Source organism: Pomacea canaliculata, linkage group LG8 (assembly GCF_003073045.1).
Source record: "Pomacea canaliculata isolate SZHN2017 linkage group LG8, ASM307304v1, whole genome shotgun sequence".
Classification (NCBI taxonomy): domain Eukaryota; kingdom Metazoa; phylum Mollusca; class Gastropoda; order Architaenioglossa; family Ampullariidae; genus Pomacea; species Pomacea canaliculata.
The window spans coordinates 1,308,607-1,335,376 of record NC_037597.1 but is presented as its reverse complement, the minus strand read 5'-3'; the positions used below and the strand labels follow the sequence as shown (position 1 = coordinate 1,335,376).

Sequence of the window (26,770 nt, the reverse complement as noted above, 5' to 3'; positions counted from 1 at the left end):
CACAGATATTTTTACTTTGAATAAGCGAGTTTATTTCATTACAGTATGACTTGAGCGAATACTATTCCGTTCACGAGCATTTGAAATTCTCATCTGCATTTAGGAAAAGTTCGAGATTTCGCACACAGACTTCATAGAACCGTTCTGTTCTGCCACCGCCTCAGTATATGATCCAACTGGCCTGTCCTCAACGACCTCAAACGTCAGAAGTTTGGTAAATTCTTCTGTTCGCTTGAAAAAATTAATATGAAAAGACCAACAAGGTAGTTTGGTGACATAGTAACCTGCAAGCAACTTTTGTGTAAATCTTATATGTTTGACTCGGGTTGACCTTTAAGCCACTCAGCTATGGCTGTCTGCGACCGACGTTTTAACGACAAAGAACAGGGGAGCTCATCTGAAATAAGCTGTGCTTAGTCTACTGCATCCTTTCTGTTTCGGGTCCATTAGCCTGCCATTCCAGTAATTCCACCATGATCGTAGAAACTGCACATCGCGCGTAACTTTAATCGAACTAGGATTTCTCACACCGCCATTTTGATTACACGTCATCTCTCACACTTCCATCACACTGGGATCGTTCACACTGTTACTTGCATCAGGCTAGGATCTTTCACACCTTTACTTTGATTACACTTCATGTCTCACACTGGAGGTGTGTACAAGTTACTGCGTCCCCATAATGTAAGTGAATACACACCACCACCGCCGCCACCACCACCACCACCACCGCCACCACCAAACCTCTGAAAGACGTCCAAGACCCTGATGTGGGTTGTATCAGAGTTAGTGTTAGCCAGGTGAGCTTGAAGACCTACCGGAGTCTGTGGTATTCAGTTCGTCTTTCAATGCACATAATCGACAAACACGTTTGTGTGGCGGAAGAAGACAAGAAGACGGGTAGTGCGACGTTTAGTATTTTATTTACATTTCTTTGGAATGTGGGGGGCGGGGAGAGATGTTCATCTGAAATGAGATCAAAATGAATCAAACTTGAGTGGTACAAAAACGTTTCATAAGTACCAGACGCATGAACAGCTTTTAAAAGAAAGCAAAACATGGCGATCAAAGGACAGAAGTAAAGAACATGAAGAGAGTATTTACATGAATGAAACAAAGTTGTTGTGGGGTCAGAGTCATTCAAAACAAAAACACCAATGCATCGCATGTCGCATGCACACACACTTACATACAGACAGACATCCCTTGTTCCCGACATCCAAATAATACTCACGAGTTAACAAGTCATCTGCAACAAAACTTTGACAGTTCATCCTACATTCGTGACGTGAGTCCTGGCGTGAAGCAGGCACGTCACTCACATGTCACGTGAGTCACGTGCAAGGTCCATGGCCTGGGCTGTACACACATTCGTGTTTTCTTCCCGACACAAAACAGCCTCGTAGATCTTCTCAAAGTAAGCAACTATTTGATGTACAGGAAGGAGACAAGAACCCTTACTCAACCTTGCCCACCTCCGTGACGGACCTTGCAGATATGCAAATGAGGGTCGCCGAAATCACGTGACAAGCGCTCAAAGATGACTTTTGACCTCGAGTAGGTCCAAAGTTGCCGGTTTCGCCCGACGGAGATATTTTAGCTTTTAGCGTTCTCTCAAAGTGTACAGTTAAAATAAACCACCTACAGATAATGAGATTATCATCTTGACCTGCCGATAATGATGTAACATAGAGGTGGTTGGGGGGAAAGGGGGATGGAGTCGTCGTCGTCGCAAGCTGCTGCCTTGGTGAATGAATGGCTGTTCGAGCATACGTCACCGCCGGTTGACTTCGACACAGTGTGGGCCCACCCGAGATTATCATTCTCTGCGTCGTGCTCCTTTATGGCTTTCTGGAGATGATAGAGAGAGGGAGAGGGAAGAAGAAGAAGACAGACTTTCGTTGACCAATTGTTTCGTTTCTCTTAACTGTCCTTTGTATTCCAGACTGGACTTTGTTTTCGGGGAGAGAGGGTAGAGAGACAGTCTAGAGGAAATAATTCATTGTATTTTCACATTAATTTCAGATTTTCTCTTTCAGATAAAAACTGACATTCTCGTGACGAGTATTCCGAAACGAAAATAAGATCCATCAGGTTTGTTAGCGTTCTCAGGTAATCGTTGATCATCTCAGTCTGCACCTTGCAGATCGTCCACACTTGAAGATGGCAGGTCGTCCAGCAAATCAGTTCTCCGCACTTTGTTCGCAGTCCAGCAGTCTTTGGTAACCTGACCCCCGTGAGAAAAACAGTGCGTGTAGCAGCCGAGCACCTGACGCACCTGCACACCTGCACACCTGCAGGCAGACTCCTCACACAGTGCACACAGTACGAAGGTGCGACCAACAGGCCACTTCAAACGGTCAGGTAAGCGTCTGGCACTGGAAGGTGCGTCCTCTAGCGGTTTACCTGGCCCAGGTGTGACGCCGCCAGCTACACCTGAGTCTGGTACGGCAAGATCTGGTTGCCCAGCGGGCCGGGGTGAGTGTTGTTCATGCGGAGAGCTGTCAGGCTTTTGTTGTACCAGTCGTCTTCGGGGGTCTCCTGCCACACACAGTGCTATATTTGAAGAGGTTATAGTAAGCATCTTTCTTAATTCGTATTTTGGTTCAAATTAATTAGCAAGACCAAGCCCTCAAGCTTTTGTGTGTGTGCGTGTGTTGTGTGTGCGTGTGTTGTGTGTGCGTGTGTTGTGTGTTGTCGATGTTGTCAAATTAACTTTCAATTCACACCCTTCTTGTTGGTGTCACAGTGTTTTGGCTCATCTGTAAGTCAAGGTGCGGGCGTCTGGCGTGATTTGTCTGAGTAAACTACGAAGTTCAAAGGTCAGCCGATGCTTACCAAGCTGTAGTCGGATGCCATCGGGAACTGCTGCACTTGTCGCGTCATCCCCATCGTGGCCGCCATGTTGGAGGCAGCTGCTCCGGACATGCTGGACATGTGTGAAAACTGCGACATTCCACCCACGCCCACTCCCACCTGCAAACACGCGCCAGTCATTATGGAACGAGCCTCGTCATATTCGGCTGTGTTGATGGTTTTTGTTTTGAACACACAGTTGTTTGTCTCACGTTCCGTCAGGTTTGTTGTTATAGTTGTTTTTGTTTACCCCAACGGTAGCATCGACTGTCAAAGTCTGAATCTGATGTCCTGCCAGAGAGGTTTAGAAGTTATACCTAAAGTGTAAAATTAAAACAGTCGAGTAGCAGGTAAGCTGCTTTTTAAAAGTCTGACAGTTGTTGTACGGTCGTTGAAGTACTCACCCCCATTCCGCCCATGGCCCCCGGATACGAAGCGTTCATTTGCGGGTACCGCGGCATGTTGTTGACACCCATGTTGGGGGGTGCAGGATAGGCAGGATAGGCCCGTGATGTTGCAGGGTAGAATGTTGCGCATCATGCTGTTACAGGAGGGGATAACCGGGGACAGAGATTTGGCCAGTTGTTTCTCTTGCTTCCGGTATTTGGCGCGACGGTTTTGGAACCACACCTGTGAAACCATGGAAACATGCAGCTCAGTACTTGGTAGAGTTGTCACATTTTACACTTGACATACATCAATAATACAAGATAATGCTTTAATGGACAATAAGATGTACACTGAAACTGTTTTACATCGCTAATGTCACGGCCGTGCCTGCTTACCATTTGTATTTAATGTTCGCGGGTTTGTAAACAATAAGTGGATGTTGCCAGAAGTCTAGAGAAATTGCTTGAATTATTTCATTGGAGTGACTGCAAGCAAACCAGTTTTTGTCCCCCTTTTTAAGCATTTCGGTTTGAGCTGGAACTTATTCGGACGCTGTAGGTTGATATAGATTTTTTTTTTAAGTTGCTGTCCTCCATGTAAGTGCCGGGCATCCACAAAATGTGTCCAAGTGAAGCCCACCTACACTACAGTAGTCTCAGTAAAAAGAAGTTGTTGTGATTCAACATGGCAACTTAAAGATAACGACAGTTCTCATTCTCTCACTGAGTTGTTTCAGGAAACAACAATCGTATCAGTGCCGTCAACAAATGTCCCGGATGTTGCACAAACTTCCTTTCTTGAAGATTTTCACTGACGTCTCTGGCGCTAAGGGTTTTAAAAAACTTTTAATTGTAGAGAGAAAATTTCAGAGTAACGTACATCACCGGTCTGTTAAATAATAGTACATGTAGTTTAATAATAATAGTACATATACTTGGATCAGTGCCATGATTAATGATTCCTTAATTGTGTTGCTGGGCAATAAAAGCAAAATAATCAGACAGTGAAAAGGAGCGAGCAACAAGGCGACACTGCAGATCTCTTGTAACTTAGCAACTCGTTTTATACTTATTTTTCTACCTTTCTACCTTTCTCCATTTTGAAATTAAGTGTTTCCTCTTCGTTTTGGTTTTTTTTTTTTTTTTTGAGTGGTTATCAGCTCTTCACATGATGACTAATACCTTCCTAACTCGCCCAACAACCCCCCACCCCTATTGCTGGACTCACCCCCTCCCCCACAACCCTCAGTGCCACCACCACCCCGCTACGTGGGTCTGGGTTCGCTCAAACCATTTTGCCGGCCATCCCTGGAATGAAGCGAATGCTTCACGTGCCGCCATCGCGTGCAATCACCGGCATTGATTTCAGCAATCAGGCAACTCGCCCCGCGCTCAAGCGGCAAGACTGCGGCCCCAGGTTCTCGCGCTGTTCTCGCGCTTTCTCGCGCGTCTCGTTAGTGCAGGCCGCTTCTTATCCCATCGCATCAGCACCAAGCGCAACCTGCTCCGCCAAGCAACTCTCTCCGTGGCTCCGCAAAGCGAGCAGCAACCGACTGGGGTCCTCGCTGATTGGAACAGCGGCTGGTCCGGAAACCGGTGCCGCCTCCCCCCGCGCTTGTCGTCACGATGCTTGCGGAATTAGGCAGGAACCGGAGGGGGTGGATGTGGGGGCGGGGCAGGGGTTGGGGTGGTGGGGAGGTAATTGAAGAGAAGGGGAATCTGAGCAATAAAAACACCGCTCTCGTCAAGTGTTTGAGAATTTACTTCTTTTGCTGATCAACTTTTTGTCAACCTCTTGATATGCATTTTCAGTTTAGCTTTTAAGAACACCGTAGAGAGCTGACTCCTTGTAGATTATTTTCACCTCTGTCCAAGCCGTGATATGCTAACGATGTAGAGGCAGACCAAGGTGAGGACAAGCATTCAGTTGCCAGGTGTTCAATGCAGGTGACGAGAAAGGCAGAAGATACACGCTTAGCTACCCACCAGGTTCCCGGGTAGACAGAAGACCCAGAGTCAACTATTCTACAGGTTCTCATGTAAATAGAAGATCCAGGGTCACGAGGCTCACGTGTAAGTAAAAGTTGTAGTCTGAACAAGACGCCATGTTCAGTTTAAGTAGAAGTTGCCGTCTCAACGAGCGAAGGTTCGTATGTTCGTGTTGCCATAAAAAGAAGGGGCATCTGTGTAGCGTGCTGACGCAGGGCCAAAAACCTTTCTCCTTGTGCCGAACTAATGGGCCTCGCATGCCAAAAATGGCCGCCGCACCTTGCCGCGCGCTGCTCGCGCTGGCCGTCTTTCAGGGCCGCCCCGCAAATCTTGAAACGCCGGGGTAATTGAGTTAGGGGCCAAATTGATGTTTCCTAGTCATTCGGGGCTCTATTCAGCGCTTCAATTAGGCCTCTTTGTAAATATTTCTCTTGCCGCCCGCTAACGCACCCCAGACTGCACCTGCACCCTCCCCCTTCACAACACCCCTCCCTACCTCCCACCCACCTTCCTTCCTCCTTTCTCACCACTCTCTCTTGCATCCCGGCGTCAGCAGCGGTTCCATCGCCTCGTGCACAGCTCGGTAGGACCTGCGTCACCCTCCGCACGCACCATGACGATGACTTGCTCGTGCATTAGGCGCTGCGCGTGCGACCCCGGCCTGTGCCCGTATCAAGCCTCGGATGACTTGATAATAATTAATCTAAGCACGTGTTTATGGGCGTTAGTTTGCGTTCCGCTGCGCGTGACGCCGTGAAGGGAATGCCGAGCGACTAGCGGACTGCGCACCTCGCCGACTCTCCATTAGTCTTTGCCCCGCCCGTACCATTTTTTTTTCTTTTCTTTTTTTTTCTTTTCCCCCCCTGTCTTCCTTGCTCATTCTGAGACACCGGCTTCCAGTTCCCGTCGCTCAATGTCGGAAGGGGAAGCTAGGAAGAGAATCGTCGCCGAAGAGGAATAGACAAAGAGTTCCGGCGGAGAAGGGTCGATGGAGTTAAGAAAAGCTGAGAGGTGGCCGCCGGGCTGAGCATCTTCGGTGTGGGTGTGTGGTGGCGCGCGTATGCAGACACAAGTGAAACCTGTTCACAATGGGAGATTTGTGAACTAAGATAAAAAGGTATTTGTGACTATAGAGTAAGGGATTGGTTATTTATTTTTGAGGAGTAACAAATGCTATTTTAGCAGGAACATCAGCTTTTCGATACAACTCCAGGAGAAGAAGCGACAAGCAGCAGTAGGCGTTGAGGTTCATGACAGCCATGAAGAGGAAGACACCTTAGTGCAGTCTGTAGCAGAGAGGATAGTGGTGGGAGGTGTTGAGGGTCATGTTGTTGATTCTGATAGAGAGAGAAAGGTCGATAGTGCACGATGCACCTCGACGTGGCGCCATGTTTTAGGGGTAGGGTATCTGTTTTGAAAGGGGTTGCGAGGAAAGTCCTCGTGATGGTGGTGGTGGGGGGTAAGGGGGAGATAAGGTGTAAGGGAGGGGGTGGAGTGAGAGGCAGTGGCTGGCGGCGAGAAATTTGCAAGTGTTATGAGGCGAGAGACTGGCGGAGAATGGACAAGCAGCGTGGAGCGGGCCCGAGGGCTGGTAGCGGCGGCGACCCTCACCTCTAACCTATTCCTTACTCGCGCCTCTTCCTGCTGGCGTGCCGTCTCCCGAGGACGCGGCGCCTAATGAAAATTGACAAAGTTGCTAATGGAAACGTCTTTGAAGACATGGCCGACTCTCCACGGTAAGACCCGGGCAAATTGTAGCGCCATCCTCCACACGCGCCACCTAAGCCAGCCACTCCGCCTATCGCCTAATCCAATTTGTCCTCCTGGCCTGAGGTAGGCACAAGGGGCCCCAGCAAGGGCTTGTACAGCTAGGCAGGGCTGCCTAGTTAGATTCCAAAACGCTCCCAAACTCAGTTAAACATTTTGCAATTGGCGGAATCCAAGAACCGCTTGTTATAGAATTAATGCGCGCCGGCATCGGTAGCAAATTGTTTTAGTGTCGGCTGCACCACTGCAAGCGCGCGGAAATCGCATCAGGACAGATACCCTGACGATTGACTCGCCAAGCTCTGGTGGTCCCAACCACACTTAGCTCAACACTGCGATCTTCGGCGCCTGGCTGGTCCCGGCTCATGTCGGATCAGCTCTCGTCCATGTTGGGAGCAGCCAGGTCCCCCCCTAGTCACTACTTTTTAACCACATTACGGAGAAGGGGGAGACAACTACCAGCTCGTCCCCTGCGTTATGTGCATCAGATACCAAGGGGAGACAAATCTCTGGTTGTGACCATGGAGTGTCACGTGATGTTCCCAACGGTAGCTTTTTTTTTTTTTTTTTTTTTCAGTGGCATAGTAAAAGTACCGCTACTCCAATACTACAGTTTCCGTCAGACAGAGTTACTTCCCATGAAGGTTGTAGAAACATGGAGGCTTCTTTTTCTGACTTCTTCATCTTCTCAGCTTGCAGGCAACAAACAAATAAAACAAAGAAAGGTGGAATAAGAACTAAAGGCCTAATAGGAAGTTGTACAGCCCATACCTTTGTGTCTGAAAAATCGTATTCTGCTAGTGGCGTTCCCCGGAGAATGTTTTTGGTAGCTTTCCTGAAGGAAAGATCGATGTTCTGACAATTGAAATGAAATTGGGTTATGTGAAATGGCCGCCCACCGTGCCGTGTGCCTCTGTCTGTGTGTGTGTGTTGGGGATGGGTCCGTTTGAGACGAATGCTCGACAGAATTGAAGTCAGATTGTGTGTCAAATGAGAGAGTTGGGCATGGTGGCAATGCCCACGGGCAGCAGGGCTCCAAGACAGGCGATTGAGAAGACGGGAATGAGAGTGTAGGACAAATAGTCAGTAGTTTAGGCTAATAAATGACAAATTGGTAGAGACTTTGGGCTAATAAATGAGAGATAGGTAGAGACTTTGGGCTAATAAATGAGAGATAGGTAGAGACTTTGGGCTAATAAATGAGAGATTGGTAGAGGGAAATCGAAGGTACGCTTTCTTTCAATGCGTCTTCGGACCAGAGACTTGCAGCTAATGATGTTTAGTGTTATAAATATTATTTGATTAAATTATTTCATAGAATATCTGAAATTTTTACAGAGATGATTGATTTTAGTACTATGGAATTCTTACAAACTTCCTTTTTAAAAAATACCATTGTTGAAGTCGTTACCATGTAAACCTTGACCAGTGTGACCGGTGACAACATCGGTATGGACCACACCTTTGGCCTTACTTCTTGTTGGCGGCTAAATACAGAGGAGTAGGGAAGACATACAGAGGAACTATTCAATACATAACTAACGAATAAATATAAAAATACCCAGATGTCTGGTTTAGTATTATGCTGATAACAGAGAAAGCTAACTTTTTACAAATGTGTCATAGAAACTAAAATTATTATCAAACGATGGAAAAATTAAGGGTGACGAGGGAGCGCCACCAGAGCGAGCGATTGTAGGATCCGATGAGATATCTGGATGTCACAATGTACCTGGACTGGTGCAGCCAGACTGTCATGATTTTTTTTTTTTTTAACTTTTCAATTTCTCATTGAAAAAAACATCAGTCCTAGTTGACATAATTTATTTAATTATTCCGAAGATGATTTTAGGTATAACGGTAATTTCAATCTGAAAAAAACTCGTTGCTTGTTAAGACTTCTAACTTCATCTTGACTTACATATTTTTTTTGTTTTCTGGATAATTTATCTCCCCTTGCGTCCTCTCGTTTATTTGTCAACTACCTTAATTGTTCGTTTGGAATTCTGAGATGCTCTTTTTTTCTCAGTGTTACACAAAATCCTCCTCCATGGTCTTGAGAGGCCGGACAGCCGTGGTGTGGAGCAGTACTCGAGCTCCACTGCGTCCTGGTGTTGACCTCGCCACGGTGAGCTCTCCACTGCCCGAGGGCGAGCATCTCCTACTGGGCGGGCTCTCGCTGGAAATGGAAAACCTCCTCCGTAATGGCTGCAAAACACCGCTCAACCGCCACTTCAGCACCGAGGCCTTTTAATACGAGCTGAGCGTGACTTTCACTTAAATGGCGACTGACGTCTTGAGTCTGGTGTAGCGGTCCTCCTCCCAGCTCCCCCGGGGACAGCAGCGGACCCGTGGCTGGCTGGCTGGATGGTCGGGTACAGGACTTGTCTGCAAACGCAGGGTGGGACTCCCCGTGTCTGCTTGGATGAACCGGACTGAATGGGTCGCTGCAGGGGCCATCTTACAACAAGCGCCTGGGCGCGCGCTCCCATCTGCCTCGTTCTGGATTCGAGTCGCGAAAAGACGTTATCGTAACGTAAACCGACAGCTGCCTACGTTGTCGTCACGTAACCCTGACTTAACGATAATACGTTTAAAGACAAGATTGCATCAGTTACAAGTAGGCGCTTGATTTTTAATTTTGAGTGGTCAGGCGGGGACAGTACATACGACACTACATACGACAAATGTCCACTTTTTCCCACCCTTCCAGGTCATCAGGCATGCGCCTGAACACTCCTGTAACTGTAAAGACAGCAACGACTGTTTCCGGGGACAGGTAGCCTTTGACGGTCTTCATCATCGTCAGCTGTTGGTAGGTTTCCACTTGAAACTGCTGGTTTGTTTCCTTTCGCAGTCCTCAGTGGAATGTTAAGCAGTCCCTTAAGATATAATCCAATATTGACAACTCTGCTGTAAGATGGGGAATACGTCTGTGGGACAACTTCGCACAGTTCTGGAGTATGATAATAATAATATTGATATGCCCGAGACGAGAGCTGAACCCAGAATAGCCAACCCTCACTTTATTGGTAACAGGCGCTAACCGTTGCGCCACCAAATCAGACTTTCTCGTATAAACATTATTGTTACTAAGTTAAAATACAGTCTGAAATTAATGTCATTAAATGTAATGTAATTAAAAGTAAAAAGTTAATTTAATTAAGAGATGTGTACTTAAATGTGTACTTACACACTGGTTATTTTATGTCAACAACTAAAAAATTGCACAATGAGAGAAAAAGGGAGAAATAAAGAGGGAGGAAGAAAAAGAACAAGAGAAAGAACTTTTTAACAGGCGTATCGTGCTTGAAGCTCGCACTCATGCGCAGTCTACATATATAATTGTGTTTCCTAGTCTATATATTTGTGTATGAATTACGCATGTGTGTAGATGAACTGTCTAAAATCCTTTTCTAACGGAGCCACAGACGTGGACACGCGCTAAGCAGCAGCGAGAGGTCAGTGCAGGGTGTGAGTGAGTGGGAGGATGCTCTCCCCAAACTTTGAACGTTTGAACGAGGCGGAGGACCTGGTGCAACCCAACCCTGCACCTCAGCCCGTGCACATCTTTCCCCCCAGATTTCTCGTGTGACATAGGGCCCCGCCCCCTCGCTCCGTGCACCGCTACCTCCCGGAGGCTGGTGCAATCTGACACAAGCAACTGGCGGGCTGCGACCTGCCAGAAAGCAAAATGGCCGCTCCAGCGGGAATACCCGGAAAGCCCCGGCCCTTAGCGCCGTCTGTCGCCGAGACGACGCGTGACAGCGCGAGAGTGCGCGAGGGGGGAAGGGGCAGGGTGGTCGCTAGGGACTGTCCAGGGGAGGTAATTACCGCGCGTGAACAGCCAAGATGGCGGTTTGCCCGTCTGTAATGGAGCGCCTTCGGCAGACCGCTCTCTCGCCTGCACACTTCTATCTTAAAACACGGAGAGGCAAGCATCAGGGTGGGGTGGGATGTGGGGTGGGGATGGGATGTGGGGTGGTGATGGGATGTGGGGTGGGGTGTGGGGTGGGGTGGGGTGGCTGGTTTCAGGACGTGAACGGTATGAGAAGAGGCAGCTAGTAAAGCCGCCATTGGCTTGCTGTGGAAGTAGTTAACAGAAGACATTGCACCACTGTCTTTATCACAAACAAAGAGAGAGGACTACTTTGTTTATGACTACCTGCGCTTGCTTGGACTAAATTTCCTTCTTCACACAGCGATTAGATAAGTAAATAAGAAAAAAGTCTCATCGGCCACTCTAGCAAGAGTAGTCTAAAACTCTGAAGCCAAAGAACAGCTGGCAGGAGAACAGTCTGGAGCTGGATCAGAACTCAATACATTATAATTATTGCCTATCACATGTAGCCTTAGAATACACACATTCCACAATATCATAGACCTCAAGAAAGCTTTTGATCGTGTTTGGAATGAAGGACTTTGGCTCGAATAGGGGTCATTCAGGTCGTCCAGTTCCTCTACAAAGACGCCGGCGGTCCAGTCTTTATGAACAACCATATCGGTGGCTGTGGAAACACTTTCTATCTCTCTTTGCTGGACGTCTTAGTCTGTCTGTTCTTTCACATCGTTTATGAAATCTTCACAGTACGAGGCATCCCCACAATACAGTAGAACAATGGGGAAACACTTGACTACATCAGACATCAGGGATGTTAGTGACGGTTTCTACAGCCACGGTCGTGGTGGCGATGACATCAGTCTTCACTTTCCGTAGTCATGGTTATCGGATTTGCTTTGTTATGCTAGAATTTGAGTCAAGAGCTTTCTGCTCATTTTGGTTTCTTGGGGTCACGTGTATATCTGGTCAAGGCTGAGTGGCTAATGTGCGGTAGTCACCTAAAATGTTTTACAGGTACGTGTGGATGTCTGATTCCAACCGTACGTCGATTAACTAATTTAGGGGCGGGCATATTATTATTATTATTAAAAAACACATTTCCCATCCATGGGCGATGTCAGTGAGCTTTACACAAGTAATGAGACATGGTCACGCTCGACTGGTAACCAGTCCTCAAGTCTGTCAACCTTGACAGCAGACTGGCAACGCCAAACAGCAATGCCACGTGACTTTTCGAGAACTCTCCGTGAGATTCACCTCAAGTGAAAAATAATGGTAACCGATCACGTGGTACAACTGAGGACCAATCATCATGCCGTGAGGCCGCATTGCGCAAGACTAGGTGACGTCAACACAAAAAATGGCTACTCGCCCTGACCTGTATCCTGGCCTCGTTCAGCTTGGTGATCCTGGCCAGCTCCTCGCGGCAGTAGATGTCAGGGTAGTGGGACTTGGCGAAGGCGTTCTCAAGCTCGCGGAGCTGTTCTTGGGTGAAGGTCGTGCGGTGACGTCGGCGGGCGGGGGTGGGACACGTGCCGCTGCTGGGGGCGTGGCCTTGGGCAGGGGATGCGGTGGCTGGTCCCGGCAGCGAAGACGAGGAAGAGGAGGACCCGAGGGACAAGGAGACAGGACTGGCCCCCTCAGACTTGATCTTCTTGAAGGCTCCTTCTTGACCTGCACACAGAATACACGTCCAGCGATTGACACGCCATCTCTGGTGTAGGGAGGGTCGCTGGGGTGGGACCTTCAGCTAAACATAGAATATAAGCTTTCTTTGGTTTGGTTTTCATTTTTTGTTCTAGAAATATTTGGTTTCGGGGTGTTTATTTATTTCAGTTCTTTTTTTACTTGTTTGTTTGTTTGTCTTGGGAGGATTGGATGTTGCGGGTAATTGACATAGAAGAATTTTATTTTTTTGTTTTGTTTCTCTCAAACTTTCTTGACGTGCGCGTCATTTTAAATAAAAACCGTTATTTATAGGTTAACGATTTAGTCTGGTGTGACAAAAACATCGCTTCTTGTGTCTGACTTAGTATTTTATTTCTCCTGATATTTTCAGTCTTCGTCATTTTGTAGTGATAGAAAGGTGTGTGTGTGTGTGTTATTTACTTGTGATCAAGACATTAGTTGTGGGAGCGTGAGTAAGTGACTTGTGAGAGCTCTAGTGTGATTCAGTAGGGAGGAAAGGTCGCATATCGACTACCGTGGCGATGGCCGGCGGGGTCAGATGTCAAGTACAACGCTAGTGACGGAATCGATAGAAGAGAGAAGAGTGTGGCAGATGACTTGTCCATCTCCAGGTCACCCAAGACTTGCCGCCAGCTGCTGCTGATGGCGACCACTCGTGCCATCACTGTGATGTCACACTGCATCGTGACACACAGCCGGACAGTCACTCTGTGATGTCACATTGCCGTCACACACAGCCGGACAGTCACGATGTCACATTGCCACGTCACACACAGCCGGACAGTCACGATGTGATGTCACATTGCCACGTCACACACAGCCGGACAGTCACTCTGTGATGTCACAAAATCTGTGAAAACCGTCTTTTCGGCATTTCAAATTTCTCCAGCGGCTCCTGTCAGTCTGAAGTCGCCTTGAAGGCGGTGAACATGGACAACAGGAACTTCAGATGGAGCAAAGGGAGTTAAGTGGGGTGCAGCTGCGAATTACCCTTTATCACTACTGTCAAACAATGAGAGGAGGTAATAAATTGAATTACTGTGCAGCCTATCGCAAGCAGTCGGCGATGAGAGAGAGTTGTGGTCGTTACAGTCTCCTCTAATATCGTCTGTCACTACAACCAGGCTCTGGCTTCCGGGATGACCGTGCTTGTCTCCCTTTAACACCCGACATGTGTTGGCTTCCGTCTCTCTTGTCTGTCTTCTGCAGAGTTCTCGCTCTTTTACATCGTCCTTTCTCTTCCTTTCTTTCTATCTTGAATAAATTTAATTTTTGAACAGTTAAAACATTAAGGACATAAAAAGCAAGCATAAACTCCTGTAATCCTATAAACGCGTGTGAAGCAGCCCCTACAAGACCCTCACACGAGGATTGGTGCTCCATGTAGCAGACATTTATATCTCTCTGTGTTACCTACTTAATCTTGTCTTCTAAACTGTCTAGTGACTCTAGTCCCTTTATGCTTCGTCTAACAATCGGGACTTTCTCTTAGACAAAATATTTATAAATCCAAAAAATTAAAATTGGTTTGAAAGATATTTTAAAAAGTCGAAAAGATTTTCACCAATTAAAAAAAAAAAAGGAAAAGCAGAGATATATTGTGGGGAATGCTGTTGCAGATATTCCTTATTATTATTTGCTGTGTGCACGTTGCTAGCAGAAGTATCGCCAGACGACCGTAAACCTCGGTTTACTGAGCAGACCTGTGCCACACCCACTACATTTTGTACAAATGTTTACTTTTTCACACAAAAGTATCTCTGGTGTATAAGCTACAAATATATTCCACTTGACAGTTACATCGCAGGTAGACATTTCGTCTTGTTTTCGGCACGATGAGGGTGTGTGCTTCAGCAACTGATCTCAATGCTTCAAGTGTACACGGCTTTGATTTTAAAATGTGAAGTTAATTAACACTGTAACGAGGGGAACAATTAACACTTTCACATGGAGTTCATCGAAAAATTAATCGGAATCTGAAAAATCCGCAAACAAGCCGCAGTCTTAGTCATGACAACTAGACCTGTCTGTATTAAATATTTACCAATACAGTATTCTTTATTAAACTGACAACTGTGGTCACAGCTATAAACTTCATATTCTTATCGCAACCATCAAAACTCAAGCTTGCACAATTAGATTATTTCACATTTTTAGAATGTGAAAAGTAACTAAATACTTCAGTAAAGACATAACAAGCCATAAAATAATATCAGCTGTATCCTTGTCATATTAACACAGTGTAATGTTTCACTCAAAGCAAACAAACCAAACGTTCAGTGATCCTTCATTTAATTAAACTAGTTCCATGTTTATGAGTGTAAACAACAAGTTTACATGTAGTCAGGTTGCCTGTAGTAATCAGGGAAATTAGTCCTCGGGGAGTTGCTGAACTCTTTAAAAAAATATTAACAAAGTTGCAATGTGAAATATTTCTAAATAAAAATACTTATTAAATGCCATGAAAAAAAATTATTAATTCTATGCATTTTAGTTTGATGTTATACCACGCCAGGACTGATTGTGTGGTTGCTAGTATTTCCCACTGGGTGAGTAAATATGGATATACACTGTTCATGTACATATGATCTACACTGACTCTTTGGTGTCACGTGCTTTGTGGGAAGAAACAGCTTGAACCTGTAGTTTAAATTATGTATGATGCACGTGCTACATTTTTATCACGAGTTTTTATCATCATCAATCATCATTCAATCCATCCATCAATCATCATCAATCATCAATCATCATCATCTCGCTGTAATGGATGATTGGTTCTCTAGGTGTATGTCTTCTGCCGTGACACCAGAAGACAATAGAATATTGAAAAGAGACTGAATATCAATTTAAATAAATTAAATAAAGTCTCACTTATTTACCATTTTCTGAATAACTTATTTGTAACCTTCCACAGAATAATTAAATTATCCAAGACTGAGTCATCTGACATAATTTGGGTAATGTTCGACACACCAGAACTGTGATTGTAGTAATTGTATGCTGAGTCAGTAAACAAGTAAACACACCATCACAAACCATCTCCATCAACTAGGATAAAATACAGTTCAGTAGTTCAGCAGTGTGTTCTGCCTTCCGTTCATCATTACACGTTTGTTTGTTCGTTTGTTTGTTTGTTCGTTTGTTTGTTTATTTGTTTGTTTGTTCGTTCGTTTGTTTGTTTTCATGCCCTCGTCGTCGATGTGTATAAAGAACTCTGTGTATTCTAGTCTCATTTAGCTGCTGTACATCTTCCCACCCAATGTGTCCTCCGACGGTTAGAAAATTCCGCGGTGGCAGAGACCGTCAACCATAAGCAGACCTGGTGCACCAAGTGCTTGCAGCAAAGCACGTGCCGTCACGCGACGCGCATTAAACACACGTGCGGCGAATTTGCTCGAATGGCAAATTAATGGCAGCGGCAATCACGCGCACGTGCGCGCTGTTGTCGCAATACAGAGGTCAAGGTCAATGCTGGCGAAGTATCGGCAAGAGCTGCAAGTACGTGATCTCTGATTGGCTGCAGGAGACATTCCACGTGACCTGTAATTTATGCTTGTTGTTGTTGGTTTTTTCCCCTCAGTTATAATGTGCATTTTCGTTTTTTAGTGTGATAGTGCGCAGAGCTTTTATAGAAATCGTGTTAACATTTCACTTTTATGTTGATAGGTGGAGTAGTTTTCAGCAGATGAAAGAGTGAAATAGTCGGGGCGGGAAAAAGTCTAGACCGCTTTATTGAGAATTTTCTGTCCACGTGTAGTCATGAGGTTTGAAACTTGACTTTGTCTAAAGAAATTTGCTTTAAATGTTGATACAAATAATCAATGTTTACAAATTTTAACGCCCCTGAACAGTAAGCGCCTGACCAAAACATTTATTTTTATTTTAGCGCTGATGTCTGTGAGCTTTTCTGAAGTAACATAAAATAATGATAATTATGTCTGCTAAAAATGAGTGCTAAAGTGAACCTCAATTAGTAATTTTTTTTATTAACGTCTCTGAAATTTTATATTTAGCTAACATTGATAGACAGAAAAAATCAGGAATAAACACTGCTGAACTAAATTTGTCTCAAGGTATAAATAAATTTGTCTGCAAGCACATTGTTTTTGAAGAAATAGCAAATGAAACTTTCTTAGTAATCCAGCGGTACTAATAAAACGCTTATGTATTATTTTGAAATGGTAGGAAGAGAACGGGAATGGCCGGTAATATTTTAACTTCAATAAACATAATAAATTAGTAGTAAGAGTATTGTTGGTCTTAACACGCAGTCCTCCGCTAGAGACCCTAACTTATATACCTCTGTCGGGGTAACTTGATAACATTGTATATACCCTGGGTAACTTGATTACATTGCATCTACCCTGTATATACCCTGGGTAACTTGATTACATTGTATGTACCCTGGGTAACTTGATTACATTATATATACCCCAAAAGAACAATACACTGACAAAGTAGTATACTCATCCTACTCAGACACAACTCCCTACTCAACCTACTCAAGACACCTGTCACAAAGTCAAAGACCAGAACTGATATAAAATACAAAATCTTGTCACTGTCGAGGGCTTATGGATTGGAAGCGGTCAAATAGACAAAGGTAGGTGGTTCCAGACCAGCAAAAGAAAAAGATTTTTTTTGTCCTTGAGTTTTCTGGGGTAAATAAAGAAAGAATGTATTTTATATACCATTATATGAATGCTAGGTTAATTATATTTTAAAGACACTTTCACATTATCATCATATCCTTCTTCAGGTTCATCAAAAATACCAAATTAAAGTGACTAATGAGAACGTGTTTGTTATTGTAACCAAAATCGAAACAAAAACAAACAAAATGACTAGTAGGTTGCACACTTCTCCTCCAATCTGTAATTTCTTCAAAGGAACAGAGGCACAACATTTTTAAATGATGATAAAGCAAACTTTTCAAAGTGCATTCAGATGATTGAGGATGACTTTTGCTCGATCATCGAATAATCATTTCAGAGTGTATTTGGAGGTTGTGTCATATAATATACACATATTTTATGGAATGGGGATTTTTCTTTCCATCCATCACAGTTTTTTTTTTAGGAAAAAAAACCCCCCACCTTTTGTACAATTTTTTTTTTTTTATGCTGAGCTAGCTCTATGGACAGTTTTATGTGTAGAAAGGAAATGTAAAAAATCCTGTAACTATAATTATATGAAGTTTTCTCTCATCTGACAAATTTTTTTTTTTAAATCTTCAAACAGCTTCCTCACTTTGGATCTTTCACAACTCCTGCCTCTTGTCTCCCTGAAATAATCTTCAAAAATAAAGTAATTCCCTTCTTTTATCAGCAAAAGTTCTCTTTATCAAACTCTTTAATTCTTACTTTGCAATGACATTTTACATAACTTTTTCCCCAGCAAAACTGTGGAGGAAATGTGAAAATAGATTAAGGGAGCCCCTCTTAGCTTTTTTTATATTTGCAAATTGGATTGAAGGGTGCTGTGACTGCCGACTGGTAACTACTCTTAAGCGGCGTTATGCCTGTAAATGAAGCTTCCTTTGTGAGGACGGCGACGAGGCTAGAGGAAAAAGAGAGGTGATGATGGCGGAAAGCCGCGCCGTGTATGCATAATGCATTTGCACGAGGCGTGTAATCCACACAATCCACACAATCCCTCGGCCTCAGCTCGGCCTCTGCTCGGCCTGAAACTCCCTCCACACAAATCAGCCTTGTCTCTCAGCTCCTCCTGGTGATGAGGAGAAAAAAGGTTTTATTTCCACCAAAAAGTCGTCTGTGAGCATCGCTAGCAATTCCAGCTTTCAGCCAGGGGATGTGCAAGTGGTTTTTAGACATTCGCAGAATTCCCTTACATGGCGCGCTGCCTCCTCCCCACCACCTACTTCTCTTCTCCTTTTTACTCACTCCCCCCTTCTCTTTTTTTTTCTTCCTGTCTCTCTTCCTCATTTTCACATCGCTGAAACGATTGTCAGATGAGAGATAGATGTTTGTTGAGTAAGTGTAAGTACATGTACTTGTCTGTTTGTTGGGTAAGTGTACAGTACATACTGGCTACACTGCTTTGTCCGTCACATTTCTGAGGTGTGAGGAGGGTGAAGCCCGCGGACAGAAGTGTACACCAGGGAAGGAGGTATTAACATGACTTTTAAGGAACCTCTCGCGTCCAGCAAATGGTCTTCGTGGTTTTCCTTGACCGTGCCGGACAGCTGGTCGCTGGTGATGCCACTTCTGTAGTGGCCATCTTTGTCTACACACAAAGCCTGTGTGACAACTGTGACAACAGTTTGTAGATGTAGCGCAGGCTGGTAGTCTGCACTTTCACACTGAGTGAACTGATGGCCACACAGGTGCAGGGTGGGCTTCTGTAGTCAACACTTTGTGTTACTCGCACTTCGTCAACATTTCTGTCTTATTTTCCTCGCTGTTCTTGTGTCTGCGTGCCTGCTTGCCTGCATACTGTCTGTCTGTCTGTCTGTCTGTCTGTCTGTCTGTCTGTCTGTCTGTCTGTCTGTCTGTCTGTCTGTCTCATTCAAAGGCTGCACAACAGCAGGGCCAATGCCAGATGGGGATCGATGCACAGCCCTTCCCCGCCCCCAGCTATCAAGCCATCCTCATCACAACATGACCTTTACCCTCCTCCTCTTCTGTCTCCTTCTCTGTCTTCTCTCCCGCACTCACCTCCCCTTGGTAACAATTCCCTCCCCCTCACATTTTTTCCGGCATTGCACAAATGAGCATCACTTCATTATCACATCTCTCATCTGAACTGGCAGCACAGTATGAGTATCATCAGTTCATCTTCTGTGTTGAGGTCCGACATGAGGAACATTGTTTACAAGAACATCTTTGTTTGTTCTTTGTTGGTCACATGGTGTTGTTTATTATTTAGACTGACATTAAATTAAGTTATTGCATTTTACAATCATGTTTTTGATTTTTTTCTTTTATGTTTTTTTGTGCTTCTCATCATTGTGATAGTCATCGTCCTCGTCTTCATCGTCATCGCCGTCTTCATCCTCGTCATCATTATTATCTTCCTATTCATCACCAGACATCATCATTATTTTCACATTACCCTGTATTACATGTTACGAGTGACGGAGTGAAGTCAACTAATGGATTCTGTCTCTCCAAGCCTGTGTATCACACCCAGAAGTCACTGAGCCGCGGTAACGGGTGTGTCTTGTGACTGTGTGTACAGCGGCCATGTACACAAGTGACGTCATCTTGTCCGTTATGTACCGGAAGCAGATAATGAGACCGCACATACTTGTAACTGTAGTGGGAATCCTTTTCTCCAGAACCCCAGATACTGTCCTGTGATACCCAGGTTGGCATATCTTGTATACAGTGATACTAGTGTACGTGCACCCGGGTACAGTACTGCTTACAATGACTACACATGCCAATCTCATCAGATTTTCGTAAAAACTTTTAAACTTGTGCGCAGACTTGGCAATCAAGGTGTGTGTGATATTTTCTGTTATTGTTTGGAAAGTTCTGGTTTTCTTATGCTTGCTTAAATAAATGTGCGAGTAATGATAAAGTGTTTAGTATGTGTTCACAGCAGATAAACATTGTTATAATTGGTAATGTTGTTAGTTGATATTTCAAGCTGATAGTTTGGTGTCTGTTACATATGAAAGCTATCTCTCCACTAGTTGGCTAAACTTAAAAGTTGTAGTTGTATATTTTCGCTTGGATTTGACTAAGATACGAATCAACTGTGGGTGTACACAGAAGCTACTTCTCTGTCTGCACATGCCAACTGTCAACATGTTAGATGAAAATTGCAAGACTAGGTTCTCTACAATCTAGAGAGTTCTTATAAAAATAAATATGTGCACAGATTCAATACAACCAACATTTCTCTGGTAATCAGATGATTACTAAAACCTTTTACATCTTCGAGTGCCACTAAACAAAGACTATGGACAGAGGTCTGTCTCCTACCTACCCCCCACCCCCTCCCCCCATCAGCTTGTAACAGATTACACATCAGCCTTCCACACACCTTCTCTTACTTCTGAAGTAAAACTTACATCTTTACACCGTGACCCTGTCCTGACCCCGAGCGTGTATCACGTGTGTCTGTGTGTGGTTTGTGTCTGAGTGAGTGTGTCTGTGTGTGTACTTTGTCTGAGTGCGTGTGTGTGTTGTAGGAGTGCGTGTGTCTGTGTGTACTTTGTCTGAGTGCGTGTGTGTGTGTTAGGAGTGAGTGTGTGTGCTGTATGTCAATATGGGTGCATGTGGTTGTTGGTGATATAGTCTGCATATTATTGATGTGATGCACTCCGAGCAAATCTTTGGGAAGACGTTGGTTATATTATTATTATTATTATTATTATTATTATTATTATTATTATTATTATTATTATTATTACAGCACTATCATAAGAACTGTTGTATTTATTGGGAAATAGTGTTAGAGTAGCAATAATCATCGGCTGTGGTACCTCCACTACGCAAAGCAGCGAAACAGATTTATATGGTTGTCACTCCATGTCGGTGCCATAACTCCAAAACTCCGCAAGTCGAATTTTTTTCGGGTCCCTTTGAGTTCGACTTATCGAGGTCCGACTGTATTTACCCCGGTTGCAATGCAAATATATAAACAACTGCTGGATAGGACAAGCACATTAATGAAGATGACCTTTGGCCCTTTCCGAGGCGTCTATGTGTGGATTGTTTACTTGCTGTCCTCTCTTTGTTTTCCTGTTTTGAGTGACTGTATGAATGCGTGCAGATGTGTTATACATGTGACAGTGAATTTAAGAAGCAGTGTAAACAGTGATAAATAGAGAACTAACACTGATGTAGGCATTTAATGTTCTTTTTTGCCTGTACTGAAATGTTTTTTTAGCTTTTTGTTTGTTGTAATGTTACGTCGGCAGACAACAATTTCCTGAAAGGGATTAATAAAAATTTAGTTTTTTTGTGTTTTGTTTTTGTACTTAGTACAGTAATAAATGGATCTTCCGACATGTGAACACTGATTTATAGACACAGTGCTACACCAGACTAACAGTAAATTTAATAAAACAATCGCACGATCATCACATAAATACACAGCACTGCTCATAATAATTCAGATGTCTAGAAAAGTCAAAATGACAAGGACTCGCACTCCGGCACCTCAAAGAAATAAAAAGTAAACAAAAATAGTGAATAGTCTCATCAAATGACAATTGTAAGAGAAGTGAAGGGGAAGGATTGCAATGAAATATGGGAGTGTGGCTGATTGAAAGTAGTATTTTTATTATATTATTATTATCATCATCATTTGAAAAATTGTAAAACTAACTACGATAGCCAGTCTAATGTAAAGAGCAAGATTTATTGAGTACAAAAACCTTTACTGACCGCATTAATGTGAAATGCCCAATTTTGTATTGTAATTATTATATTAAAATATGTTTCAGTTATGGGAGCTTTGGCATATGTAAGAAATTAATAAATGGCAATATATCTACAATAGTTGCAATTGCTATTGTTATATAAGGGTGTGTCCTGGTATCTTGTGATTAGTTCACATCCACTACAAACACATTTTTAATTACAAGACCAACAACACATCCGCTGAGTTTTGTGGTTTGACATTAACACATCTGCCATTTGTTTTTGAGAAATAATTATATATATAATTATTTGTGTAGATTTTTGTTGATATTAACTTTTAAAATCTTATAATTTTGACTTGAAATTACTATGTGCGATTTGTTTCCTTTCTCTACAGCCTGCAAAATAATATTTATATCACTCATTTCGGGGAAATATTTATTTATTGATTATAATAAACAAGCTCATAATAACCAGATAAATTTTTTTTTTTTTTCTCTGTTGAGTGGTTTTTACTCTTTTAAAAAATATTGTAACCTACCCTGTTTAAATTTCCTTTTTTTGCTTTTTTGGTTGTTTTGTTTGTTCTTATAGAAATATCCTCAGTTTCCTTAAATTTATCAAAAAGGTAATTTATATAAATTTTGCGCTATGACACTTTATTTAAGAAAAATGTTGATTGTGTATGATTTTTCTGTTTCGATTTTTTTAAGGTTATTCGATCATATAAATCCGTGCAAGGAGAGAGAGAGAGAGGTGTTTATTTTCAGTGTTTCATGCTTGCAGACAGACAGACAGACAAACAAGCGGTTCTATAAATGTTCTTCAAACACTGGCATCTAAGAAACTACCCAAGAACAGGTCGGTTGACTAATTCATTCTATTCTTGGTTACAAACTTGGGTCAAGAAAACATATCTGTCCGATTTGAAAAGTAGCATTAAAAAGAAAAGCGAACTGTTTATCAGTGAAGTGTAAACTATTTGACAGCTACGTAGGGTGGGGTGGGGGGAGTTGTAACGGACGACAATCTGAATGAATAAATAAAATATGCTAAATATAAACCATACCAAGAAATACAAATATACGAAAACTACAGAAAATATATCAGTCAAGCACACAAACACCAACCGACAGGTTTCTATACAAGACGATGCAAAGCGTCCTACCTGTACCACGTGTCACCTGTAGGGTAGCAACATGCGACAGGGTGTCGTCCCCCAGAATGAAACACAAGCTGTGAAAAACATTTTCTCCCATTCCAATTCGGGTGGATCCGGGAGGTTCAGGGCGGGTAGCGGGCAGGGCTCACAGACTAATGTATTTATCTCCGTCACCAGCGGTCTGATCAAAGCCACTGCCACCCGTCAGGTGAGAAACGTTCACCTGTCGACTTTCACACACCTGGGCGTACAGTTCAATTTCAACTGTTTTAGTTTCTCTTTAAGGATTTTTTCTCTTTCTTGTTTTCTTCCTTTTTCGTTTATTTATTTTTGACTTCTATTTGAAGAAGGAGCAAATGAAGTTCATTATTTTCGTTCATTGAGCTTTCTTGAATAATGTGTCAAACTAGAGAAACTGCGGTGGAGTTTGTTTGTTTGTTTGTTTGTTTGTTTGTTTGTTTGTTTGTTTGTTTGTTTGTTTGTTTGTTTGCTTGTTGTGACTCGACAGGTCCAGCAGATGTAGCCCAGACCACACACCTGTGTGTACACCCTATTTAGTCCTGTTTTCTCAATTCGCTAAAATCCAATCTATGGCACACACTTAATCCAATATTCAACCAAGTGTGACACATCCTCTGAACATCAGGCCTAAACAAAAATTCTTGTTTAATTTTCATTAATATTTTGACGGCTTGCTTTTCACCTGCTGCTTAGAGTAAGGAATCCATGACATTTGCCGTTGTCGGTCGTCTTAAGCACGTAGAGATCACGTGATGTAGATACAGTTGATGCCAACAGCTCGCGCTGTCAGTGCCACAGGAATATGACATGAGCCTGTGATGTTGAACGTGTTGCTGACAGGATCAAATGGCAGGTGAACCCTCAGTGACATCCAGAATGACACCTCGGCAAGACAGAGGCAGTAGGTGACATGACAGCATCAGCAGCAGGACCACACTGCATTGTTGTGTAATCCTTACCACTCTCCACCGACTGTTGTTATTTTTCATGTAAACAGGAGAAGGGGGGTTATTCCTCATTTTCACGCCTGTCACATGTTGTTGTCAGGACAACACACCCACAGAGCATGCTGGTTCTCCTCAATGATGAAACTCGTAGAAAGTGCAAACACTCCTTACTTGACTGTCACATCACGGGGATGTAACACCACGCCAGTGGTTTTGAAAGACACGTAAACAAACAAACAAAAAATGGTGAAAATTCCCCATTGACGGGTGTGAGATGTCGGGTGTCGGCTGGGTGGCGGCTGAGGCTGCAGATGCTGGAGGGAGCGAGTGAGGCGAGTGCAGTGTGTGGATGAAGCCAGCCGCTTTGATTCGCGCTGATAATCGGATAGCGCCTTCAAATTGTATCACCCTCCGTGTGAAATGGAATTATTGGGACAAGTATATCATGTTATGTTCATTAACGCAGTTAGTCCAGGTACGGAGCGAGGGCGAGGGCAAGAAAGGTCCGCGTGCGTGCGCGCGTGAATGTGTGCGTGCGTGCGTATGTTGGAGTGTGCGCGCGCGTGCCGTTAGCTGTGTATGTGTGGCTGCGCTGTCGGTGCCAGCATATTCCTGCCACAATGGTAAAATCAATTATGAAGAACCTCATTTTCAGCGGGTGCTAATGAGATTCTTGCCATCTCGCTGTTTATACAGGCGCGTGGTGAGACTGACACACTAGAGGTTACAAGTAGGTGTGGGGGGAGGTGCACTCACTCACCCTCCCCAACCTTCTCCCTCGACAAAGCATGGTACTGTATGCCTGTAGTCGGCTGTAGGTACTTTCATCTGTTCTCTAATAAATAGTTTGAGGGATGATGTTTATTTACAGGTGATTATCTTACAATCGCGAGAACCAAGACTGGTCAACAGCGTCGAATAAATACGAAGAAGGAAATTATGTTTTGCCATCAAGTAGTCCGACTGAAAACTGTGGTAAACCGATCTAACCAAAGCAGAAAAAAAGAAACAAATAAAAAATAAAAAAATTACCAAAAGTAATAAATAAAATATTGTGTTTATTGATTTAATGGTAAATAAATTATCGCGCTTTTTAGTGAATGTGTTTCTGGTACTTAAAGCTGAGTTGTGTGAGTTTTATTTGATTTTACTTTGATTTTGAGTTTGTTTTTGTGCTGGTAAAAATATCTAATCTCTTCAATTGAATGTGCAAAAAATATTTCTGGGAAGGTCAAGCGATTACTTTGTGTGTATGCACATGGAGAAAACAATTACTCCAGGAAATTATTTCTCATTTTTAAGCAACGAATGGTTTGATTTATAAAACAAAGCCACCTTCGTTAATTAAAAAATTAAAATTTACATACATTAATGGAATTTAGGCTCCCCATAATGTAATTTTTATTTCTGACAGATGTAGAAACCTGTAAAAAGAGAGAGAGAGAGGTGTATGATGGTAATAACGGCTTGTCAGAAGAGAAGGTAAACGAGGGCGAGAGGTTCGTTTGTACACAAGGACTTACCTGAGGGGTCGCCCGGCAGGACCCGCGAGGTGGTGGGATGCCCCGTGTCTAAGGAGTACAGGGAGGGGAAGTCGTCACATTTCCTCTTCACCTCAGTCCTGTCGTCTGCGCCCGTCACTCGCTCCTCTGCCAGACTCATGGTGGTTGTGCTGTCACGATGGTGACGGTCGTTGTAGTCGTGACTGTGGCTGTTGTAATAGTAATAACGAGGCAAAACGGTGGTGTCCGTTTTGTCGTCTGCTGCCGTTGCACTCATTCAATCCCCTTTTGGTTCGAGTCTCCGTCCGCGTGTTGTTTGCACTTTTATGACAGTAAGCAGACTTGCTCCCCCTGCTCACCTTGATGAAATAATCTTCTGATATGAAAACTTTTGCACGTTTATGTCGCCGGCACTTGGGTTTTCCTGGAAAAAATTAAAGCAAATAATGAAATTTTCGTGATCGTTCATCTTATATGAACCGCGGCCGCTGGAAACTGACGGCACGCAGCAGAACCAATCAAAAGACACAAAAGGCCCGCGGAGCCGCTCCGTGGACACGTTCTTTGCCTCACGAGCGCTGCTGCGCGCTGATTGGCTGCACGTGGGCGCCATGCAGCGCCTTAACAATGTGGGCGGGGCTTGCTGCTCCTTCCCAACGGGAATGTTCTGGCAGCAGGCTGTTCTTTTTTCACCCCCCTTGTAGCAGCCGTTTGTCGGGTGGGTGGGTGGATAACGAGAGCTAATAACTTCAGTAAGCTCTGTAGACTTTGCAGGGAAGACATTTTGATGAAGGTACATTTTAAAAAGATTATCCACTTTTTTTTTCCTTCGGTATTCTCTTTATGATGGCGGTGTGCTTTGTGAGGCAGTCAACAAATACCGTTAAATACATTATCAGCTTTTAATAGCATTAGCAGCAAGGACAGGACTATTTTTTACAACTGCCCTCCCTCGCCCACGTGCACACGCAGACGTGCAATAAGTGCATTGAACCACCCGAGAGGTGACAAACAGAGGGAAGGGATGAAGATACATTAAAACCCATTTTGATGAAAAGGAACGACATAGGTTATTTCTTCTTTTTTTATTGTTTAATTTTTTTCTTTGTCTTAATTAGTGGGCGGAAGTGTCGCCAGCTGCGCGCGCTGTGGTGTAACACTAATCACATTTATAAGTGGCTTTGCAGGTGTGTCACTGTCCGCGTGTTTGACTTTTTAATGTCTGGACAAGAATGCTATAAAAACATTGATCCATGTAACACTCAATTT

General features: G+C 43.7%; 1 protein-coding gene across 1 annotated transcript; it reads right to left on the bottom strand.

Moving 5' to 3' along the window:
• Window positions 1-911: 911 nt before the first annotated feature.
• Window positions 912-26,018, bottom strand: LOC112571085 (homeobox protein prophet of Pit-1-like). Its single transcript, XM_025249894.1, is given in 5 exon segments — window positions 912-2,541; window positions 2,839-3,380; window positions 3,382-3,486; window positions 12,221-12,516; window positions 25,523-26,018. Coding segments are annotated over 4 exon segments (819 nt in total). The 5' UTR covers window positions 25,779-26,018; the 3' UTR covers window positions 912-2,541; window positions 2,839-3,218.
• Window positions 26,019-26,770: the final 752 nt, after the last annotated feature.